The sequence below is a fragment of the Zalophus californianus genome, chromosome 16, assembly GCF_009762305.2.
Source record: "Zalophus californianus isolate mZalCal1 chromosome 16, mZalCal1.pri.v2, whole genome shotgun sequence".
NCBI classification, from domain to species: domain Eukaryota; kingdom Metazoa; phylum Chordata; class Mammalia; order Carnivora; family Otariidae; genus Zalophus; species Zalophus californianus.
In genome coordinates this window covers 10,195,405-10,216,048 of record NC_045610.1, presented here as the reverse complement: position 1 = coordinate 10,216,048, position 20,644 = coordinate 10,195,405, and the positions used below count along the sequence as shown (strand labels likewise).

At 39.2% G+C, this 20,644-nt stretch overlaps 1 protein-coding gene across 20 annotated transcripts in view; it reads right to left on the bottom strand.

Annotated features, from left to right (window-relative positions):
* NCOR1 (nuclear receptor corepressor 1) overlaps positions 1-20,644 on the bottom strand; it is a 152,108-nt gene that overhangs the window by 31,201 nt on the left and 100,263 nt on the right. For 19 of the 20 annotated variants that reach the window (XM_027625485.1, XM_027625486.1, XM_027625496.2 and 16 more), the window contains 7 exons: positions 18,665-18,794; positions 16,168-16,363; positions 9,493-9,653; positions 5,134-5,254; positions 4,934-5,035; positions 4,495-4,595; positions 1,657-1,825 (listed from right to left, as the gene is read on the bottom strand). In XM_027625485.1, coding sequence (XP_027481286.1) covers positions 1,657-1,825; positions 4,495-4,595; positions 4,934-5,035; positions 5,134-5,254; positions 9,493-9,653; positions 16,168-16,363; positions 18,665-18,794 — 980 coding nt within the window. Of the gene's footprint in view, positions 1-1,656; positions 1,826-4,494; positions 4,596-4,933; positions 5,036-5,133; positions 5,255-9,492; positions 9,654-16,159; positions 16,364-18,664; positions 18,795-20,644 lie in introns of those variants that run through there. The other variant, XM_027625502.1, reaches the window with a different exon arrangement.

Sequence of the window (20,644 nt, the reverse complement as noted above, 5' to 3'; positions counted from 1 at the left end):
TACAACATACTACTGTGTAATTGATACTTATGAAATTTTTTTCATTAATTCAAATTATTTGAATGCCAGGCATAAGTAAGTTAGGCTTGCAGATAAGGTTAACAAATTAAGTGCCTTCCTTCATGAAACCTACCCAATCGTGGCAAACACCGATAAAGTGCTGGGGAATTGCTGTAGAGGTACACGTACTACGAGAATGCCAGACGGAGAACCTAACACTTTTATTAAAGGGCCCCGAAAAGGCTGCCTACAGAAGTAATGTAGACGGAGAACTGAAGGATAAGGCGGAGATGCTTCAGCCACAGGTAAGGGAGGAGGAGGTGGTACAGGCGCACAGACGCCAAGGCGAGACAGAGCGTGGGACAAAGAACTTGAGCTCCGTGCGTGGCCAGTGCGCAGGGCGGAGCTGGAGGCGGAGTGCGCGGGAAGACAGTGCCAAGGGGGCCGAGGGAAGTGCAGGAAGTGAACAGCGGGACAGGAGCAGATCGCGGAGGGCGGAGCAAGCCAAGGGAAGGGGCTTCCACTGATCTTAAAGCAATGAACAGTCAAGCAGGAGGTGATGTGTTACAGTGCTGAATACGGGTTATGACTAAAGGTTGGGGGGATCAGGGGCAGCTGCCTGGTTATCCGGACGAAAGACGATGGTGGCAAGTGGGGAACAGAGAAATGGATGGATTCCAGAGAATTCAGAAAAGAGAACAGAAACAACTCAGTGACGGACTGGATGTGGAAAGAGAACAAGTGTTAAAGACGACATCTACATTTCTGGCTTAGGCAACGTACATTAATTTCTTCCTCCAGAAGCAAAATGTAAATCAGCATATGCCAGAAATGTTAAAACAAGAAAGGAGGAAGGAAATAAGAAAGTTACCATGTGTTTTGCATCAGACACTGTGTGCTCACATACCTTTTATCTTTGTATCAAACAAAGATAAAACATGACTAATGACTACTTAGATCACAAAACAGTTGCAAACAGGAACTCAAATCCAGTCCCTCACTTGGCTTTTTTTTTTTTTTAACCATAACTGAGTCATTCTTGTAACATTAGTGAGAAAATATAACCTAAGAATACATCTAAAAAAAATGCTTACACACATAGACATTAAAATAATTTAAATTAAGAATTTAAATTCAATAGTCTTTCCAGGATTATCAGATTATTATCTACTCCCTAATTCACCTGGGGCACCTGGGTGGCTCAGTAGGTTAAGCATCTGCCTTTGGCTCAGGTGATGATCCCAGGGTCCTGGGATCCAGCCCCGCATCGGGCTCCCTGCTCAGCGGGGAGTCTGCTTCTCCCTCTGCCTCTGCCCCTCCCCCACTCGTGGCCACTCTCTTGCTTGCTCTCTCTCTCAAATAAAATCTTAAAAATAAAATAAAACAGAATAAAATAAAAGTGATTCTACTAAAGTTGAAGATTCTTTTCTTAGGCTAAATCGACTGGCCATAGTTGAGATTAGCTACCAATTACAGAACCACGTACTATGGGCTCTGCACTGTTTATCATTTTTCATTGACGGTCTCGGTTAAATTTTCACAAAACGTCCACAAGAAGGGAGAACGACCTTCCCCAAATACATACGTGGGGAGCCAGAGCCCATGTTTCTAGTCCCCATCACAGTGCTGGCTTCAAAGTACAGACATCATACTTACTATCGTAGGATAAGATGTGTCCACTCTTGCCTTCATAAATAACATGACCTTTGGATGCAGCTTCCTCTCTGCCTTTCTCAGGACTGCTCTCCTCAATGGGCATTCTAGAAATGGATCCCTTCACCAACGCCTCAGTTGGTATGCCAGCCTGTGACAGGGCTGGGGTACCCTGCCATCAAATCAAACACAAACACTCAGGTTTAGAGGAGACACGAGATGCTCAGAAAACTTACCCTACCAAACGGAGAGTCAGATCCTTCCATATCTTCAAAGAAGAAAGGACAAAGACATGAGAGGAAACCCAGATATTAAGTTTTTATAAAGAAATACTGTACCTTAATCCTTGAACCCTGCCCCACAAAACTTAAAATCTGGACAGGTGTAGGAGTCAAATCAACTTTCTTTCCCACCTTGAAGTCAAACCTCTTAACTCTCAGGGAAAAAAAAAAAAATCTGGTCTTAAAGGCCAAAAATCATGCTAAGTGTAATATGTTTTTTCAAAATGTCTAATAAAAATAAGACGATAAATTAAGTTTTAAATTTAGAATACTGCAACCTTCTGGAAGAATGAAGGGGGGGAAATCGGAGGGGGAGACGAACCATGAGAGACTATGGACTCTGAAAAACAAACTGAGGGTTCTAGAGGGGAGGCGGGTGGGGGGATGGGTTAGCCTGGTGATGGGTATTAAAGAGGGCACGTTCTGCACGGAGCACTGGGTGTTATGCACAAACAATGAATCATGGACCACTACATCAAAAACTAATGATGTATGGTGATTAACATAACAATAAAAAATTTAAAGAATACTGCAACCTTCTCTCACACTGTGATAAGAGGAAAAAAGAACTTGCAGTTCCCAAAGTGTCTGCTGGATTCAACCTCTGGTCACCAGTGGGGGAAGGGGAGACAGGACCGAGAAAACTCAGATGCCTCCATCTTGTGCTATGGATTCAGTTTAGGTCACATCCTCTGAATCTTCACCATCATTAATTAGTCCTCTTCTGGTTTACCTATGGGCACGGTTCTTTTTGACCTTTCCTTTAAGCAGTAAACCCTCCCTTCCAGAGAAATCATTCATGGAACCTACTGGGTCGAACACTTTGTAAAAGTGAGCTGCTTGGGTTGAAATGGGCATGGCAGGCCCAGATTTAGCCCACTCACACATTTGGCGTCCCCAAAATTCTCATGAGGACAATCTGAAACCACACACTTAGAGTAGAAAGAATGACAAAAAACATTCATTTTTCGGCCATTCAAATGGGCTCGGCAGTAAACATCTGGGAATCCTTAACACCCATTTTGGAAGTACTCACTTCACATAGACAGACTGGTTTGAAAATAAACAAAGAAAAAGCGTAGCCTCATATCCAGTTCATTCTGTCTTCCTACCCACAACCTGGTTACTAGAGTGAAAATGAACAAGAAAAGATAATATGCATAAGGCATTTATTTCTCTTTTGCCTCTACTATTAAAGTGTTTGCTTATTTTGAAAACTAGTTTCAGGATGTATACTTTGGTCAAATGTAGATGGAGAGATGTGAAGAGTTCACATGTAATCTTCTAGGTCTCTAAGCCATAAAACTCCATAAACCAGGTCTTGTTAAAATGGAGACCTTGATTCATAGGTCTGAAGTGGGAACTAAAATTTCTGCATTAATCTAACAAGCTCCCAAGTGATGCTGATGCTCTGGGACATAGACTACACTTGATCAGCGAGGTCCCAGGGCAGGGTTCTCAAATGGGCATGCAGCAGAATCACCGGAGGGCGGGAAAACACAGACTGCTGGGCCCCGCCCCCACAGATGCGACTTCAGGAAATCTGGGGTGGGGCCTGACCATTTACATGCCTAACGCTGCTGGCCTGGGAGCCACACTTTAGCCACTGGCCTAGGGGACAAGGACAAAAGACAAGGAAGAAGAATAAAACAGGAAACTTGTGGTTCAAGGTGCAAAAGCACAGGATTCTGTTTACAATGATTTCCCAAGAGAATTTTCCTTTCCCAGATCGACAATAATAAAGAGGCTACAGACTGTTACACTTCCAAGTGAAATTAACATCTAACCAACTGAGGAAAAGAAAGACCTTGTCTTAATCAAAACTGGCAATTTATTGAGCCTGAAATTGTTAGAAGATACTTGACTTGCAGCGCTTCTATCAACGTCACCTGTATCTCCCAGTTTAGCATGAGACCCTAGGCAGGTGCCTTACATGTCGGGACGGCAGACCTTTTTCACAAGGGGCAAAAGTGAGCAAATAATTTATATTGATTTTCTTCTCCGTTTCTATTTGAGCTGAACACATGGTAAAAGCTTTGCCAGGAAGACAGTAAGAACTGCATCAATCAGAACTTGTTTCTTCTGTCAATTTGTAAATCATTAACCTTTTCAAATGACCCACAGACTAGATTATAGCTGGTGGTCAAAATGATCACATTAGGGGCGCCTGGGTGGCTCAGTTGGTTAAGCGACTGCCTTCGGCTCAGGTCATGATCCTGGAGTCCCGGGATCGAGTCCCGCATCGGGCTCCCTGCTCGGCGAGGAGCCTGCTTCTCCCTCTGACCCTCCCCCCTCTCATGTGCTCTTTCTCTCTCTCTCATTCTCACTCTCTCAAAATAAATAAATAAATCTTTAAAAAAAAAAAATGATCACATTAATGTCTTTCTGCAGACAGTTTACAGATCTGGGTTTATTACCATTGAGACCCAGTCCCATAATCCAGAACAATGAGCAACTTAACCCCCGAACTATACTGCTGGAACAGATGGAGCTCTTGAGACCTGACTTCCAGTCTTCTCATTAGCTACTGTCCAGTGTATCAGGAACGATCACAACTCACCTGAGTGATCGAGCCCCGCAGGGATGGGATGCCTTCCACGGAAATTTTGCTAGCTGGCGTTCCCCGAGTTATACTTCCTTCTTGAATGGCTCCTGTGGTCCCTGAATGAAACCAAAATGATTAGCAAATTACACCTTCTACCACTGCAAACAAACAAAACTCAGCCCCTACTTAGAAGGGGGGTTAAGAGAAGGAAACAGCAGTACAAAAAGAACAGTGGTGTTTTACCGAAATCTACTTTTAAAATAATATTCCAATTATTAAAAAGGATTGCCGAAATATGGAATTTCAAAGTTTTTAATTATTTTTATACAGAAGGGAAAATCTAGAATGTAAAGGCTCTAACTTAAAAACCCAACATTAAAATGTATTAGTGACTTACTTTAATACATTTATTGGGAACAAAAGTTTAATATTTCTGCCAAACAGTGTATTTTACCTCTGACCACTCCTTCATGTTGTGCCCTGACCAATAAACCTTCAGGCTGTGAGTTTTGGCTTCGGGGAGAAAATTCTTCCTGCTTGATGTAGGGCACAGTAGCTATGGACCAAAGCGAGAAAAATAAGTAGAGATCAAGTGCTGAATTACTGCCCGTGATGCTGCAAGCGCAGGAATGTTTTGAGTATTTACTCACTGACCTGATTTGGCAGATTCCTGTTGCCGCGGCAGTCCGAGAGATATAGAGCCGACTGAGGGCTTAGCTGCTTCTTGAGTGTAGGAAGTCTGATTATGAGAAGTCAAGTAAGTGCCAGGTGTTCCCTAAAAATAATTTTAAAGGACTAAAATAACACTGTCTTCTCACAAGGTCAACAATAAATTTAATGTTCATGTTTCTGTTTATAAGAATTTACACCCCCACTGCCCAAAATTAAGAACAAGTATTTGCAAAACAAGAAAATCTTTATATAGATTGCTTATATTAAAACTACTTTTAAATTTTTTTTAAAGATTTTATTTATTTATTTGACAGAGAGAGACACAGCAAGATAGGGAACACAAGCAGGGGGAGCGGCAGAGGCAGAAGCAGGCTTCCCCGCGGAGCAGGGAGCCCAATGTAGGGCTCAATCCCAGGACCCTGGGATCATGACCTGAGCCTAAGGTAGACACTGAACGACTACTGAGCCACCCAGGCGCCCCACATTAAAAATATTTTTAAAGGGAGCAAGATATGTCTTCTGAAATCACCATAAATTTCATATAACTAATATTTATGGTTAACAAATTACATAAATAAAGCACTTAACAGTACACTCAAAATGTAAGCTACTATTATTAACAATATTTATTCCTCTTAAAATTGCTATAGGATAGGGATATCAGTGAAAACAGCAGAGTAAGGACTTCTGAAAACTCTTTTCCATAAAGGCAACCAGAAAACCACCTAATGATCAACCTTTCAATTCGGAAATTAACCAAAGGCTTGTGGAAATCTGGATGCATTTATTCAAGAAGACTGGCAAAATCTAGGTTAAGAAGACTGAGCTTTGTGTCATTTGAACTTGCTCTATTTCCTCTCCCATATGCTCCCCACCAAGCTCACTGGAAGCCTTGAAAATCAACAAAGGAAAGTATGAAAATGATGTTTCCCCATACAAAGAATATCAACAACAACAACAACAAAAAAACCATGAAGAAATTCTGAAGTTGAAAACTACAAAAATTAGAGGAAAACAAAAAAACAAACTCTCAGCAAAAAAGAATATAAGGAAGCCTCTTCAATCTGAAGAAAAGACACCTATGAAAAGTAGTCTAGTTGGGGCGCCTGGCTGCCTCAGTCGTTAAGCATCTGCCTTCAGCTCAGGTCATGATCCCAGGGTCCTGGGATCGAGCCCCACATTGGGCTCCCTGCTCAGTGGGGAGCCTGCTTCTCCCTCTCCTACTCCCCTTGCTTGTGTTCCCTCTCTGGCTGTCTCTCTCTCTGTCAAATAAATAAAAATAAAATCTTTAAAAAAAAAAAAAAGTCTATAGTTAACATACCTACCAGTTAAATACTGAATGCCTCCCTCCTAAAATGGGCACCAAGGAAAGCATATCCTCTTCACCACTTCTTTTAAACATTGTACTATGGGGCGCCCGAGTGACTCAGTCGATTAAACATCCGGCTCTTGATTTCGGCTCAGGTCATGATCTCAGGGTTGTGGGATCAAGCCCCACATCAGGCTGATTGAGCCCCAAATCAGGCTCCTAGCTCCTCGGTCAGCAGGGAGCCTACTTAAGATTTGCTCTCTCCCTCTCCCCACTCCCTCCCTGCTCTCTCTCTCAAATAAATAAATAAATCTTTAAAAAAAAAATTGTACTAAAAGTTCTACCCTAGTCAGTTCAATAAAACAAGAAAAAGAAAAGGCACTAGGGGGGCTCCTGGGTGGCTCAGTCGTTAAGCGTCTGCCTTTGGCTCAGGTCATGATCCCAGGGTCCTGGGATCAGCCCTGCATCGGGCTCCCTGCTCCGCGGGAAGCCTGCTTCTCCCTCTCCTACTCCCCCTGCTTGTGTTCCCTCTCTCGCTGTGTCTCTCTCTGTCAAATAAATAAAATCTTCAAAAAAAAAAAGAAAAGAAAAGAAAGGCACTAGGACTGGAAAGGAAGAAGTAAAACTATCTTGATTTGCATATGACACGCTCACACAGAAAATCCTAAGAAATTTACTCTCCCTCCAAAAAAAACCCAACAAAACAAATAAGAAGCAAATAAGTAATGTTGCAGGAGATAAAGATTAAAAAAAAAATCAACTTTTTCTATATACCTGTAGAGCTGGAAAATGAAAAAATATTTACAAAAACATAAAATACATTACAAATCATCAAATTAACTGAAAATAAATCTAATAAAACCTCTACAGTGAAAACTATGAAATACTGTTGAGAAATTAAAGACCTAAATTAATGGAAATATAAACATGTTCATGGATTAGAAGACTCAACATTCTTTTTTTTTAAGATTTTATTTATTTATTTGACAGGGAGTACAAGCAGGGGGAGTGGAGGAGGGAGAAGTAGGCTCCCCAATGAGGAGGGAGCCCGATGCGGGACTCAATCCCAGGACTCCTGGACCACGACCTAAGCCGAAGGTAGATGTTTAACCACTGAGCCACCCAGGCGCCCGGAAGATTCAACATTCTTAAGATCTTCATTTCTAACCCAAAATAATCTATAAATTTAATGCAATCCTTTACCATAATCCCAGGAGAATTTTTGTTAGAAACTGACATTGATAATTTATATGGAAATGCCAAAGTCATAGAAGAGCCAAAGCAATCTTGAAAAATAAAAGCCCTTACAGGACCCCTACCACATGATTTCAAGACTTACCATAAAGCTACAATAATCACAACTGTGGTGGTGATAAAAGTATGGGCAAGTAGATCAACTGAACAGAAGAGAAAGTCCAGAAATAGACCAAACATAGAGCCAAATCATTTCTGACAAAGGCACTAAAGTGATCAAATCAGAGAAAGAAAAGACTTTTTAACCAGTGTTCCTGGAACTGCAAATCCAAAAGGAAAAATGAATGCTGATCCTGACCTCATGTTGCACATAAAAATTAATTTCATGTGGATCACAGACCTAAATGTAAAAGCCCAAACTATAAAGCTTTCAGAAGAAAAAGCAAGAATATTTCCACAAGCATGAAACAAAGATTTCTTAGAGAAAAAGAATTAACCATAGGAGAAAAAAAAATTTATTTAAGGACTTCATCAAAATTTAAAATTTCTGCTCATCAAAACACAGCAGTAACAAAACACACAAGCCACAAAAAAGAGAAAATATTCTAATATATAACAGAGACCTTTCATCCATAATAAAGAACTTCTACAATCTACTAACCAAAAAAACCCCAATAAAAACAGATAATAAGACAATTACTTCGCAATCGGTGGTATAAATGACCACTAAGCATACAAAAAAGTGCTCAGCATCATTTGCTGCCAGGGAAATGCAAACTAAATGCCACAGTGAAATATGACTAAAATAAAAAAGATGGCCAAGAGCAGATGAAGCAACATGAAGGCTTACACATCACGGGTAGCAGTAGACCCACTCTGGGAAATTATAAAGTAAAACACACATATATCTAGCAATTCCTCCCTCAGGGGATTGATTACACAAGAGAAATGAAAACAAATGTCTATAAAGAGCCAGTACAAGAATGTTCATATCAGCTTTATTCACCACAGCCAAAAACTAGAAATAGCTCAGGCTTCCATTAAAGAGAAAACAGATAAACAAACTGGTATGTGTTCGTATAGCATAGTATTATTCATCAATAAAAAAGAAGGAAATACGGTTACACAAAACCCTGGATGAATCCCTAAAACCATTATGTTAAGTTAAAGAAGACAGACACAGAAGAGTACACACTGTATGAGTTCATTTACATGAAGTTCTAGAAAAGGCAAAACAAATCTGTGCTAATAGGAAGCAAACCAGTGGTTGCTTCAGGCAGAAGGGGCTAAGAAAATCTTCGGAGCTGATGAAATGGTTCTATAACCTGACAGGAGAATGGTCGCTGCTGATCGTGCACATTGGTCAAAACTTTTCAACCATTAAGATAAGGCCATATTAAAATATATATAGATAGATGTATGTATATAATAATGCACCGGGGGGGGGGGGGAGATATAGTGGCCAAAGTCAGAATGAACTGGGGCTTATCAATCATGTACAATTTAATATTTAGAGCCTTCATAATAGTCCACACGTATTTTGGTACTTGAAAAGATTCCTCTTCCATCTTCGCTACCCTAAACCTCAGGGCACAAAAGTGCCTTTCCTAAGTCAAACCAGACGGTGTGCCACGGCCACTCACTTTGGGTACCCAACTCACACAAACTTCGTGTGTGTGGCACAGAGTAAAATGACTGCCATATTTTCTGGTCACCGTCTCTTCACATACAGACAAACTTGTATTTATTAAGATGCTGACAAATTAGGGACAGAAAAGGGAGAACTTTTACCAAAGCAATACTCAACAGAAATTTCCTGGGCAGGGAAGACATTTTACCTGTGAGATGGAGCCTCCCAGGATGAAAGATGGTTTTTCTGAAGCCACTGTGGTTTTGGATGATGGGATGAGAGGAGGAGGTGGCCTGGTGGGTCGAGTTGTCGGAAGCCGAACCGCTTCAGGGAGATTAGTTATCACTTGATGCGGAGCAGGCTGCAGGACTTTGAAGGGGAGGGGAAAAATGATTTAAAATCGGCAATTTCATAGCTTGCAACACTCTACCTATCTCAGTCATTCCCAAATTTTCATATCACACACTGAATTTTAAGTGCAAGATGAGGCTGAGGAGGAATATTTCTATTTTGAATTTCTCTTTCACTTGAATTAAATCCATATACATATTCAGGTCACACGTGGTATTTGTGAGGCTGAAATATTCAACTCCCTGTGAAGCCAGAGCTTTTAAGCTGATGTTCATTTCAAACTATCTCTGCTTAGCATAGGCAAAGGACAATCTTTCACAATCTTTTCTCTCTCTCCATCACTCTTTGGACCTGCTTCTTAGGAGCAGCTGATACTCTAACTCTGTAGAACGCACAGACATGGCCGACCACCAGCTGGACACCCTCTCTACATCTGGCCTACTTGGAGAAACGTTTACTGATCCTGGCTCTCACAGACTTGAATTTCTTGTGGTCGGGGCGGGGACCTAAAGATTTTTTCAAAGTACATATACCCTTAAAAGCCAGTCAGTGTCACAGTATACATGTGTGAACACAAATTTCCCAGTGGCCCAGTAAAGCTCAACTGAATACAACAGACGATGGGATGCACAGAAACAAGAAAATAATTCTGAAACAGGAAGGACACGTCTGGGAAAGGCAGTTTGTTCACGAGCTCAAACCACCTGAGCCTAGCATCTGTAGGGAGATGGCCAGCAGCCACCGCACAGAGGAACAGTATTTACCTGGCGGGACACTATAGCGGGCTGCACTCATATCAGGCTGTGGAGCGGCTTTACTGACTTCTCTCGGAGAGAGCCTACACGGTGAGGCTGACCTTGCTGCGGGACTGTGCATCTGTGCTTCCTGTTCTAGAGCACGTTTGACCTCAGCATAAGGCATATAGGCGACTGATTTTCCTATGAAAGTTAAAGTTATCAAAATAAGGGAAGAACCCCAAATTAAAATAGTAAGTGTGAAAGGACCAAGCCCACACCATCCAGGGGCAGATCCGACTATATATACTAATATTAAAATCTAAAATTCCTGTAGGGGGAGGGGAGTCCACCCACAGAGAGGTTTAAAAACCCTATACATCTAAATCTTCTGTGTATGCACCATCACTATGACCTAATAAAACCCTCAAAACTTCAATTATGATGTTTCCCTTTAAAGGAAAAAGAACATCTCTTCCTTCTTCTTAGGAAAATCAAGTGTTTTCACATGCAATAAAGATCACAAGAGGCAAACATCAGATTATCCAGCCATTTGGAAAATGCAAGTCTTGCTTGAATCAGTCATATCTCTGAGAATTTCAACCCTTATATTTAGCCTGTTGAAACACACCACTTAATTTTCAGAGAAATAAACATAATTAAGAAATGTAAGAAGCCTTTCTTAGAAGACGCAGATCAAACTAATCCAAAAAAAAAAACCTACACAAGTTTATAAAACTATGAATTTTACTACCAGAATGCTAATAAAAATTACTCCAGGGGCACCTGGGTGGCCAGTCATTAAGCGTCTGCCTTCAGCTCAGGTCATGAGATCCCAGGGTCCTGGGATGGAGCCCCACATCGGGCTTCCTGCTCAGGGGCAAGCCTGCTTCTCCCTCTACCACTCCCCCTGCCTGTGTTCCCTCTCTCGCTGTGTATCTCTCTGTCAAAAAAATAAATAAAATCTTGAAAAAAAAAATGACTCCATATAATTTACCTCCACATAAAGTATAAAAAAACTTATTTAAAGGGCATAACAGATATGCAGTCACATTAAGACTTAAAAATACATATAATTATGTATATTATATAATTTTTTTCCTTTTTAAAATGAAATTGACATTGTAATTTTGGAAAATCAGAGAAGCACAAAGAGGAAAAGGAAAATCATCTGTAACCCAAACCACTTAAATGTGGGCTATTTTAATGTCTGACAGAGCAAATTCCCATTCATTTTCTTATTCTTTTGCTTACCTAGTCTTACCCATTTATTCTTCTAGATAAATCAAAATTTAAAATCATTCTCCAAACAAGATGTCACTGCAATTTTCATTAGACTTGCATTAAATTTATGAATACAAGACACCTGATGCTCTATAATAATGAGCTTTCTAACCGAGGAACCTAGACTTTTCCTATAGGTCTTATTTATAAATTCCTTGTTAAAAATTATTTGTAGGTATTTTACATTTTGTGGCTAGGAAAGCCATCTTTTTCATATGCATGAGTTTACTTGTATAAATGATTACTGCAGATCTATAGGAAAGAAAGATGGCGATTTCTGTAGACCCTTTTTTTTTTCTGAGAAACTTGAACTTTCCTTTTTGTTCTAATCACTTTTCAGTTGGTTCTTGTAGGCTTTCTAGGTGGATAATCTTCTCCTGTGAACAATGATTTATCTTCTCCCTTCAAAAAGCTACTTCTATTTTTGTTTCTCTTTTTCTTTACTGCACAACAGTAAGTAATAGCTGGCACCTGACAGTTTCCATCCCGAGAGAAGGTCTCTAGCATCTCACTATTAAGTGGAAGGTTTGTAATTGGGTAAAGATTCATTAGCACAAGGAATAAATGTTCTCCAGCTTACTAAGGTATTTTTAAAAACCAGAAACAATTCTAGTAATACCAGCTAATATGATGTACTCTGTGCAGAGCACTGTGAATCACATGAATTATCTCACTGAGCCCTCATGCCCCGTGGGATGATTAATACCATTTCATAGATGAGGAAACTGAACCTCAAAAGAATCACACCATAGTGCCCAGCCAAGGTCACGCTACCAGCAGTGTAAGCCTGACTCTGAGCTCGAAACCACGTGGCAATAATGTCTCGCTAAAGCACTGGGCGTTGAATTTCAGATGCCTATGGGGTATCCATCAAGATGATGGTACTCTTCCCTCCTTAGACACACTGATATAATGAATTAGATTAAATGTCCCAACACTGTGCAGATTTATAAAATAAACCAAAAGAAAATCATGTCTTCCTTTCTAGAGAATTTAACATGGTAAAGCTATTATTATAAATTCTGTGTGACTGTTTTACCATTTCCAGTAAGTTTCTAATAACGTGGAAACTATCTTGTCAAGGTAGTGTTAAAGAAAAAGCGGAAATTTAGATGGTTCTAAATACAGGTATTTAAGTCTTCATGTACTCAGAGCTGAAAAAATAAACAACAAAATAAACAGACTAGATTCAGTTGCAGAGAAGCATTAACTCTTAAATGGACTGAACTGATTCTGTTAAACCTGCATTGCAAGTTCAATTCTAACTCTCTACATGTGTACGTTTGAGTTTCCTCACTCCAGAAAAAAAGGATTCACGCTGAAGTAGGGGTTACCTTGTGTAAATGCTCCTGGAAAGTGAAAACAACTGTTCTCTCAGGTTTTTCCCAAGTGTTTCTACAGATGTAAAGGCTTACACCACTTAAAAAGGGTACACCTACAATAATTATTTCTGCCACTAACATTATGATGAATACAATCAAACACATGCTGCCTATTACTTTCTAAATGAGACCATGAAGGGAAAAGTCAAAACCATGGTCCTAATTCAAGCAAACTGTACCAGTTTAGTGACAGTTTATAGGTAAATCCACATTCTCACTATATTTAACATTCTATGGCAATGCATTGAAAACATTTGTATCAAACATTCTGCATACAAGCAATTTAATGGTAAGTATATGATTATACAAGGGAGATGTGTAAGTATAAGGGAAATTATCCTTTATACTGAACTAGCTATAAATTCAGGAGAGTCTTCAGGCACTTCGTTAAATAACTACACATACTAGATGAGCTAAAACAGAACTTACCCTTGAGATAAAATGTAATCAACCACCCCAGTTTCTGGAGTCACCTTGAACCAAACTGATGTCATATTAATAAACACTTCAGTATCACTTTAATAAAAAATATAATTACAGTATGGTTTTAAAACCACTGCATTATGATTAAAATTAGGATACCACTCTCATCTAAACCACATGGATTAATGTGACTGACCACAGAGAAATGTAGTTCATTTTTTAGAGGCTCAGAATTTGGGCTCTAGTCTGATTCAGACAGCTTCCATTGTAATTTAGATCAAGATCGTAAGGTAGATCAAGAAAAGATACTGAGGTCCTTGGGGCTCCTGGGTGGCTCAGTCGTTAAGTGTCTGCCTTTGGCTCAGGTCATGATCCTAGGGTCCTGGGATTGAGCCCTGCATTGGTCTCCGTGCTTGGAGGGAAGCCTGCTTCTCCCTCTCCCAATCCCCCTGCTTGTGTTCCTGCTCTCACTAACTCTCTCTGTCAAATAAATAAATAAAATCTTTAAAAAATCTTAATAAAAATAATAAATAAAAAATATAATACATAAAAATAAATAAAATATAAATAATAAAATAAATAAAAATAAAAAATAAAAATCTTAAAAAAAGATATTGAGGTCCTAAAATAATAATGTGATATGCATATTATAGAATGATCCAGATATTATTAAGTAAATAATGTTCAGCTTTAGCATGACTCTGGCAAATACCATTTGAATGTCATTTTTTTCTAGGTTTTAATTCTCCCAACATTTATTCTAAATCATTTATGTGGGGAATACATCAACAGACTTTTAAATTACTCTATAATTTATCATTCTCATCATGACAGATTTTCTCATAATTGGACTGCTCAAAAGACAAGTGCTTCTAAGTCCATTTATACTCCATTTAACTCATTCCTTCAACATGTAATTACTGAGCACAAACTGCGTCAATTACTGAGTTAGCGACTGAGGATTCTAAATACTAACTACTAAAAGCTCCCAAATCATCAACGTTTTTACCTTCATTCAAGAAATATTCATTGGGATGCCTGGGTGGCTCAGTCGGTTGAGCATCTGCCTTTGGCTCAGGTCCGGATCCCGAGTTCCTGGGATCGAGTCCCACATTGGGCTCCCCGCTCGGGGAGGCCTGCTTCTCCCTCTCCCTTTTCCTCTACCTGCCGCCCCCCCTGTTTGTGCTCTCTCTCTCTGACAAACAAATAAATAAAATCTTAAAAAAAAAAAAAAGAACTAATGATGTAATGTATGGTGATTAACATAACAAAAAAAATTAAAAAAAAGAAAAAAGAAAGAAAGAACTATTCATTTAGCACCTATTATACCCCCAGCCTTGCTGGGTATTACTACTCTGGTTCATATTTTTTACTAGCATAAGATTTATACTTAAAACACCAGCAATTTTATGTTTAAAACTCTAACACAAGAGGTTCAGTGTGTCATATAATAACTCATCACTGGTATAACTGGGTGTAACTGGGGGAGGGGAGGGTGGTCAAGATCCGTAAGTACCACAGTTCCTATTTTGTATTAAATAGCCCTTGAAATGCATGACATTCTACAGCTCACTGTTCTTACTTATCTAAGGCTCTGCAAAGTCTTTTGAATCATTACCAAGAAACCTAAACCATTGTAACAAAGACCTTATAGTCTTATATTCTAAGCATACTGTAGCATAAGTCAGCCAACCATCAACCAGAACACATGTGCCATTTCCTAACCATGCCAGAAGAATTTATTACAATTTAGAAATCACCCCCCCCCTTTAAAAGAAACTGTATCATGCACAACTAAAAAGAACATGCATAGAGGTGCCTGGTTGGCTCAGTAGGTGGAGTGTGGGAGTCTTGATCTCAGGGTTGTGGGTTCAAGCCCCATGTTGGGTGTAGAGATTACTTAAAAATAAAAAAAAAATCTTAAAAAAAAAAGAGCACGTACAACTCGAATTTGTCACTTGAAATAACAACAGTGACATAACAATGATAACAGTACCTTTGTGGTATCTATTCTACTATGTATATGCTGATACATTAATTATTATTATAAATTGTATCTGTATTACATATAATATTATGTAAAGAATAACGCTGAGCCATGTGTTACAAAATGATACTGAAATGCTGATTCTTTTTTATGGGTTGTAATCTCAGTAAGAAAGAAATACAGACAGACAGACAGATAGATAGATGGATCAATCTATAACTTGCAATTTACAGATGAGAGAACTAAAGTCAGAAAAGTTATGGGACTTGTCCCTGGCCACACAAGTGGTGAAGGCTGGGGTGAGAGCTGCGTCAAGGTACGACTGACACTCTACACCAGCTGTCTCCCATCACATCAGAGAATGAGTATTGCCCTGTTGTTACATGTGATCTGCTTGCAGGACAGGGTAACAATTCTCACTCTGAAAAGTCAGATGAATGGAGCAGAAAGCATGGCTTTTACAGTCTTCCAGCAGAGAGAGAAATATCAGAAAACTCGTATTAACAAAAACCATTACAAATGTAACTGCCGCCTGTGAGTAGTCAATGATAGTAACATTCCTCAAAAGTTTAACTGAGGTCAGTTTAAAGGAATTTTGTGTTGGGGACAAGAGGAATTAATCACCTGACATGCAGATAAACTACAAAGCACAAAGGACACTACTTTGGAGTATAGTTGTGTGTCCCTTCAGAGAAGTTCTTTGCGGTGACAGCTCTACCTACCTTCCCACTCTCTGTTTGGACTCTTGGCGGTGCCACAGGGACTTGTAGAACTTCTACATTCCAGATCTATCTGTTCTTGCCTCTGCCGCTGTTCTTCAAGGAGTGCGGACTCATGCATTGCTTTAATGTGTCGCTGGTAGAGGGCATACCCGCTCACTGGGGTTCCAATCGGTATATTACATGGGGTACAGGAAACCTACAGGAAGAAAAAATCTAAATACGCCAATGACCAACATAACAACGACCCTCTGTTACAAATAATGCTTATTTCTGTAACGTACTGGTTGATGTGATTTTGCCACTTTTTGGTTAAAGTAATCTTCAATTACAAAAGGCTTAAAGTGCTGAACATTTACTTTCAGAACTGAACACAGTACAAATCACATAAGAGAGATCAAAATCAGAAATTAAAACACTGCTGTCTGCTTTTAACTTGCAGATGGTCAAACCCCTGGTGGCTCAGCCCTGGCTCCTAGCTCTCCTCTCTAGGTTCTCTAGATAATCACACCCACTTCTGTGCATTTAAATGTCATCTACATGTTAATGGCTCTTCAATTTCTATTTCTAAGACGTTTGCTCCAAGTCCCATACTCACAGAATGGCTGCTTAACAGCTCCACTTGGGCATCTCAAAGCACCCCAAAACTTGCATTTAATGGGAACTCTTCCTTTCCTACATTCAATGCTTCTCCTTCAGTGACCTCCCTCTTAGGAAACCGAACCTTAACAGCTTAAGCCAGAAACCTGGCAGACGTCCTTGACTGATCCGCCTTACCTCCCACAACCAACTCACACAACAGGATGGGTGTTAAAATGTTCCGTCTTCAGACAGGCCATCCCTAACCGTCCCTTCCCATTTTCCTCCTTACAGCAGCCCTGCTTCTTTCTTTCAGGGTACACAACGCTTACAATAGCACAATTCACAATAATAGGGCTGGTTTTTCTGTTTGTTTATTTTCTGTCTCTCTCACTCAGGAAGGAAAGAACCCAACCTATTTGGTTCAATACTAAATAAACAGCCCCTAACACAGTCCATTACTTCATGAATACAAAAAATTCTGGGAAAGAGTAGAGCTCTGAGTTTTTTAGAACCTATTATCTAAATAAAGACTTCCATAGTTTTTTTCCGCTACTGTAAGTAGAATTTTTCACTGAGCCCAAAACATACACATAATTTTCTTGCCCTCGTGCTTTGGCTTTTATGTAAACATGGCTCTTCCTCCTGTTGCCATAAAGCCAAATGAACTGTTTTGTTCCAAAAAATATTATTTCCTATGTGGAGTCTTCTTTAGTTGTCTTATTAAGAAGGAAGCTCTCCTTCCTCTGAAATGACCGTACTACATTTTTTAACTTAACAAAGCGTCACATTTTTATAATTCATTTTAAGTTTATTATAATATTTTTCTAAGTCTTTTTATCAAGAACAATCTCTATGTTTTTTGAAGTCAGAGATTATGATATATAAATATTCCATACAGCATTAACAATGTTGTCTTGAACTGGGCAGACACTTAATAAAAGTCCATTTGAGTAAATCAATGAAGGAACAAATGTTTAATGATTTTTTGTGTGTGTGAGTCCATCATAAGCACACACTTAACTTTTATCAATTATCATGTGAGACAGAACAAATTTTTATCCCCTGAAGAAAGCAAGAGCTAAAACATTACTAAGTAAAGGAGCAATAACCTAGGTTGGAATTCAGTGTCAAAAGAGAGTCAAACCTGTAGAGATTACTAAGGTAAAATGTAAATAAAACTAGATTTGGAATGATATATTGAAGTTAGCCATAATCTCTAGAATTCATTCTAAATATTCAAAACCTAGTTATATATTCAACTACTGTCTTCCAGGAAAACAAAACAAAAACAAAGCTTACGAATATTTTATGGCTAGAGGATTACACTTCCTTTGGTGTTTTGTTTTGTTCCCCCTCCCCCCCCCATGGAAATCTCCATTTCAATCAACCATCACAATGAATCCATTTGAAAAAGCAAACAGAGCGACAGAACAGCTGAACAAAATGTGGGAATATACATACAATGGGATATTCTCAGTCTTAGAAAGGAAGGAGATTATGACTGTGCTACAATCTGGATGCACCTTGAGGACTTTATGCTGAGTGAAACATGCCAGTCACAAAAAGACAAATACCCTATGATTCCACTTATATGAGGTATCCAGCCAAATTCAGAGAGACAGAAAGTAGAATGGTGGTTGTCAGGAGCTGGGGGAGGGGAAAGAGAGTTACGGTTTAATGGGAAGAGAATTTCACTTCTGCAAGATGAAAAAGCTCTGGAGATCTATTTCACAACAACATGAATATATTTAACGCTACTGAACCATACGCTTAAAAACAGTTAAGATGATAAATTTTATGTTGTGTGTTTTTCACCATAATTTTTTAAAAATTCAAGTACTGATTAAAGAAGAGAAGAAATGTCTCTAAACGTCTTTGTTTCTCAACTTTACTTCTCTTACTCACTTTGAAAACTTACCATTGGCGGGATAACAGCAGCTCTGTGCTGAAGCTGTGGCAAGTCCAGTGGATTTGGTTTTATTGGGGATGAGACCAGTATAGATCCAGGGGGGTTCAACAATGAAGGCTTTGAGTCCATAGGAAACATTCTGCAATTGGCAATAAAAAAAAAGATAAATATATTCTAATTTAAGACTTTAAATGTACAATCATAATTCCTTCTCTTTTTTTTTTAAGACTTATTTATTTTAGAGAGCGAGTGCGCGCAGGGGGAGAGGCGGTGGGGGGCAGGGAAAGAAAATCTCAAGCTGACTCTGTGCTGGGTGCAGGACCCAACATGGGGCTTGATCACACGACCCTGAGATCACTTCATGAGCCAAAACCAAGAGTCCATCACTTAACCGACTGTGCCACCCAGGTACCCCTAATCATAATTACTTCTAAGTCAATATGTATGTACACACACACAACACATCAACCTTAGAAGATGTTTGAACAGCAAGGAAAAGGGGAATCTATAATGCTAATTTTCCAAGTAAAGACACCTAATACTGATTTATAGGTTGAAATTTTTCTGAGTTTAATCATCTGCATCTAACCATCCAGTCTGAATACATTCCATTATAAAATATTAGGTCCTAGTCTACCACTAACATAGATTACAAACTAGTTACCTGTTGCAGGATGTTTTGCCAGGATCATAGGGTATTTTTTCAAACATCTGCCCACTACCATACTAAAATTGAGAATTTCACCCCCAATTCCAGACTCCTGGTTTTTCATCAAGAGTGGAAAGAAAGAGCCACACAGAAGCAGCAGACCCACGTGGCAACCACATGCTGAACTTGTAGCAGCTGCCCTTTCCAACACACGTGCTGCTCTGTCCTCCACAGCCCCCGCCACCCCACACTCCGCCCGCTTCACTCAGTTTCAGTATCTACACTGGAGCTTACGACACCCAGTATGTGAACTGGGGAGATCATACGTTAGTGCCGTACCTTTCAGGCTGTATCAGACTTCCCAATGTTATTGGGGTCAGATGAACATTTTAAAAAGTACAAAGTGATAAGAAAATTAGAATGTATAAAAGAAAACAACACTTAACATGAAACACAAAGATGGTATTAAAGTTGTAGAAAATTGGAAGTGTTCTTTTGACAGTTTGGAACTGATGTAGAGTGTTATTCAAAGGCCACCATATATTTACAAGGAGTTTCTGAATTTCAAGACTACTATCATGTTCAGCTCTTAGGATGTTCATCCTTTAAGATTACTACCATCCTAATTTTTCCTTCACTTATAAATATAGTTACCAAAACCAATAGCGGAAAACACAGATAATTCTCATCTTAGATGAACAGAATTTGGCTCTCTGCTGAGTGGCTTATTTGCCTCTTTCTTATTAAAAAATGGGCAGTTGGAGAAAAAGAAAGAGTTGAACTGGGTTTCTGATTAAATGATGTTTTAGTCAAATTCATTTCTAGAATGTGTGCCAATCAAACGTTCTACTGTGATTCTAGGTGATTCTCTTTCTTTCAAGGAAAAGGAAATCCCAAGGCAAGTACATATATTAAATAAAGCAGTATCTATTCCTGTAATTTTACTGTAATCTTTACCATAATTTTTATGAAAACCATAAAGACAGGATAGATTTTTATATTATTAATTTAATGACTAAAAGTTCTGTATTAATCAGTATTATATATATTTTATATTACAAATATGAATAATCTAAACTTTTAACTGATATACAAAGTGATCATGATAATTACCACTATCTTGTATTTAAATTATGCTTTCTCAAATATTTTCAGAACACTTAACATGTTTTCCTGTCAACCTTTTCTATCATTGAACACACAGTTACAGCAGGGCTTGCTTTGAGGCCATATGGTCTTGGAGCAAACAAGCCAATGCCTCTTGCCTCTGCCTTCACCACCACACCCTACCGCTTCCAACACCAGGAATGGCAGCCATCCGTGACTCATATCACAAGTTT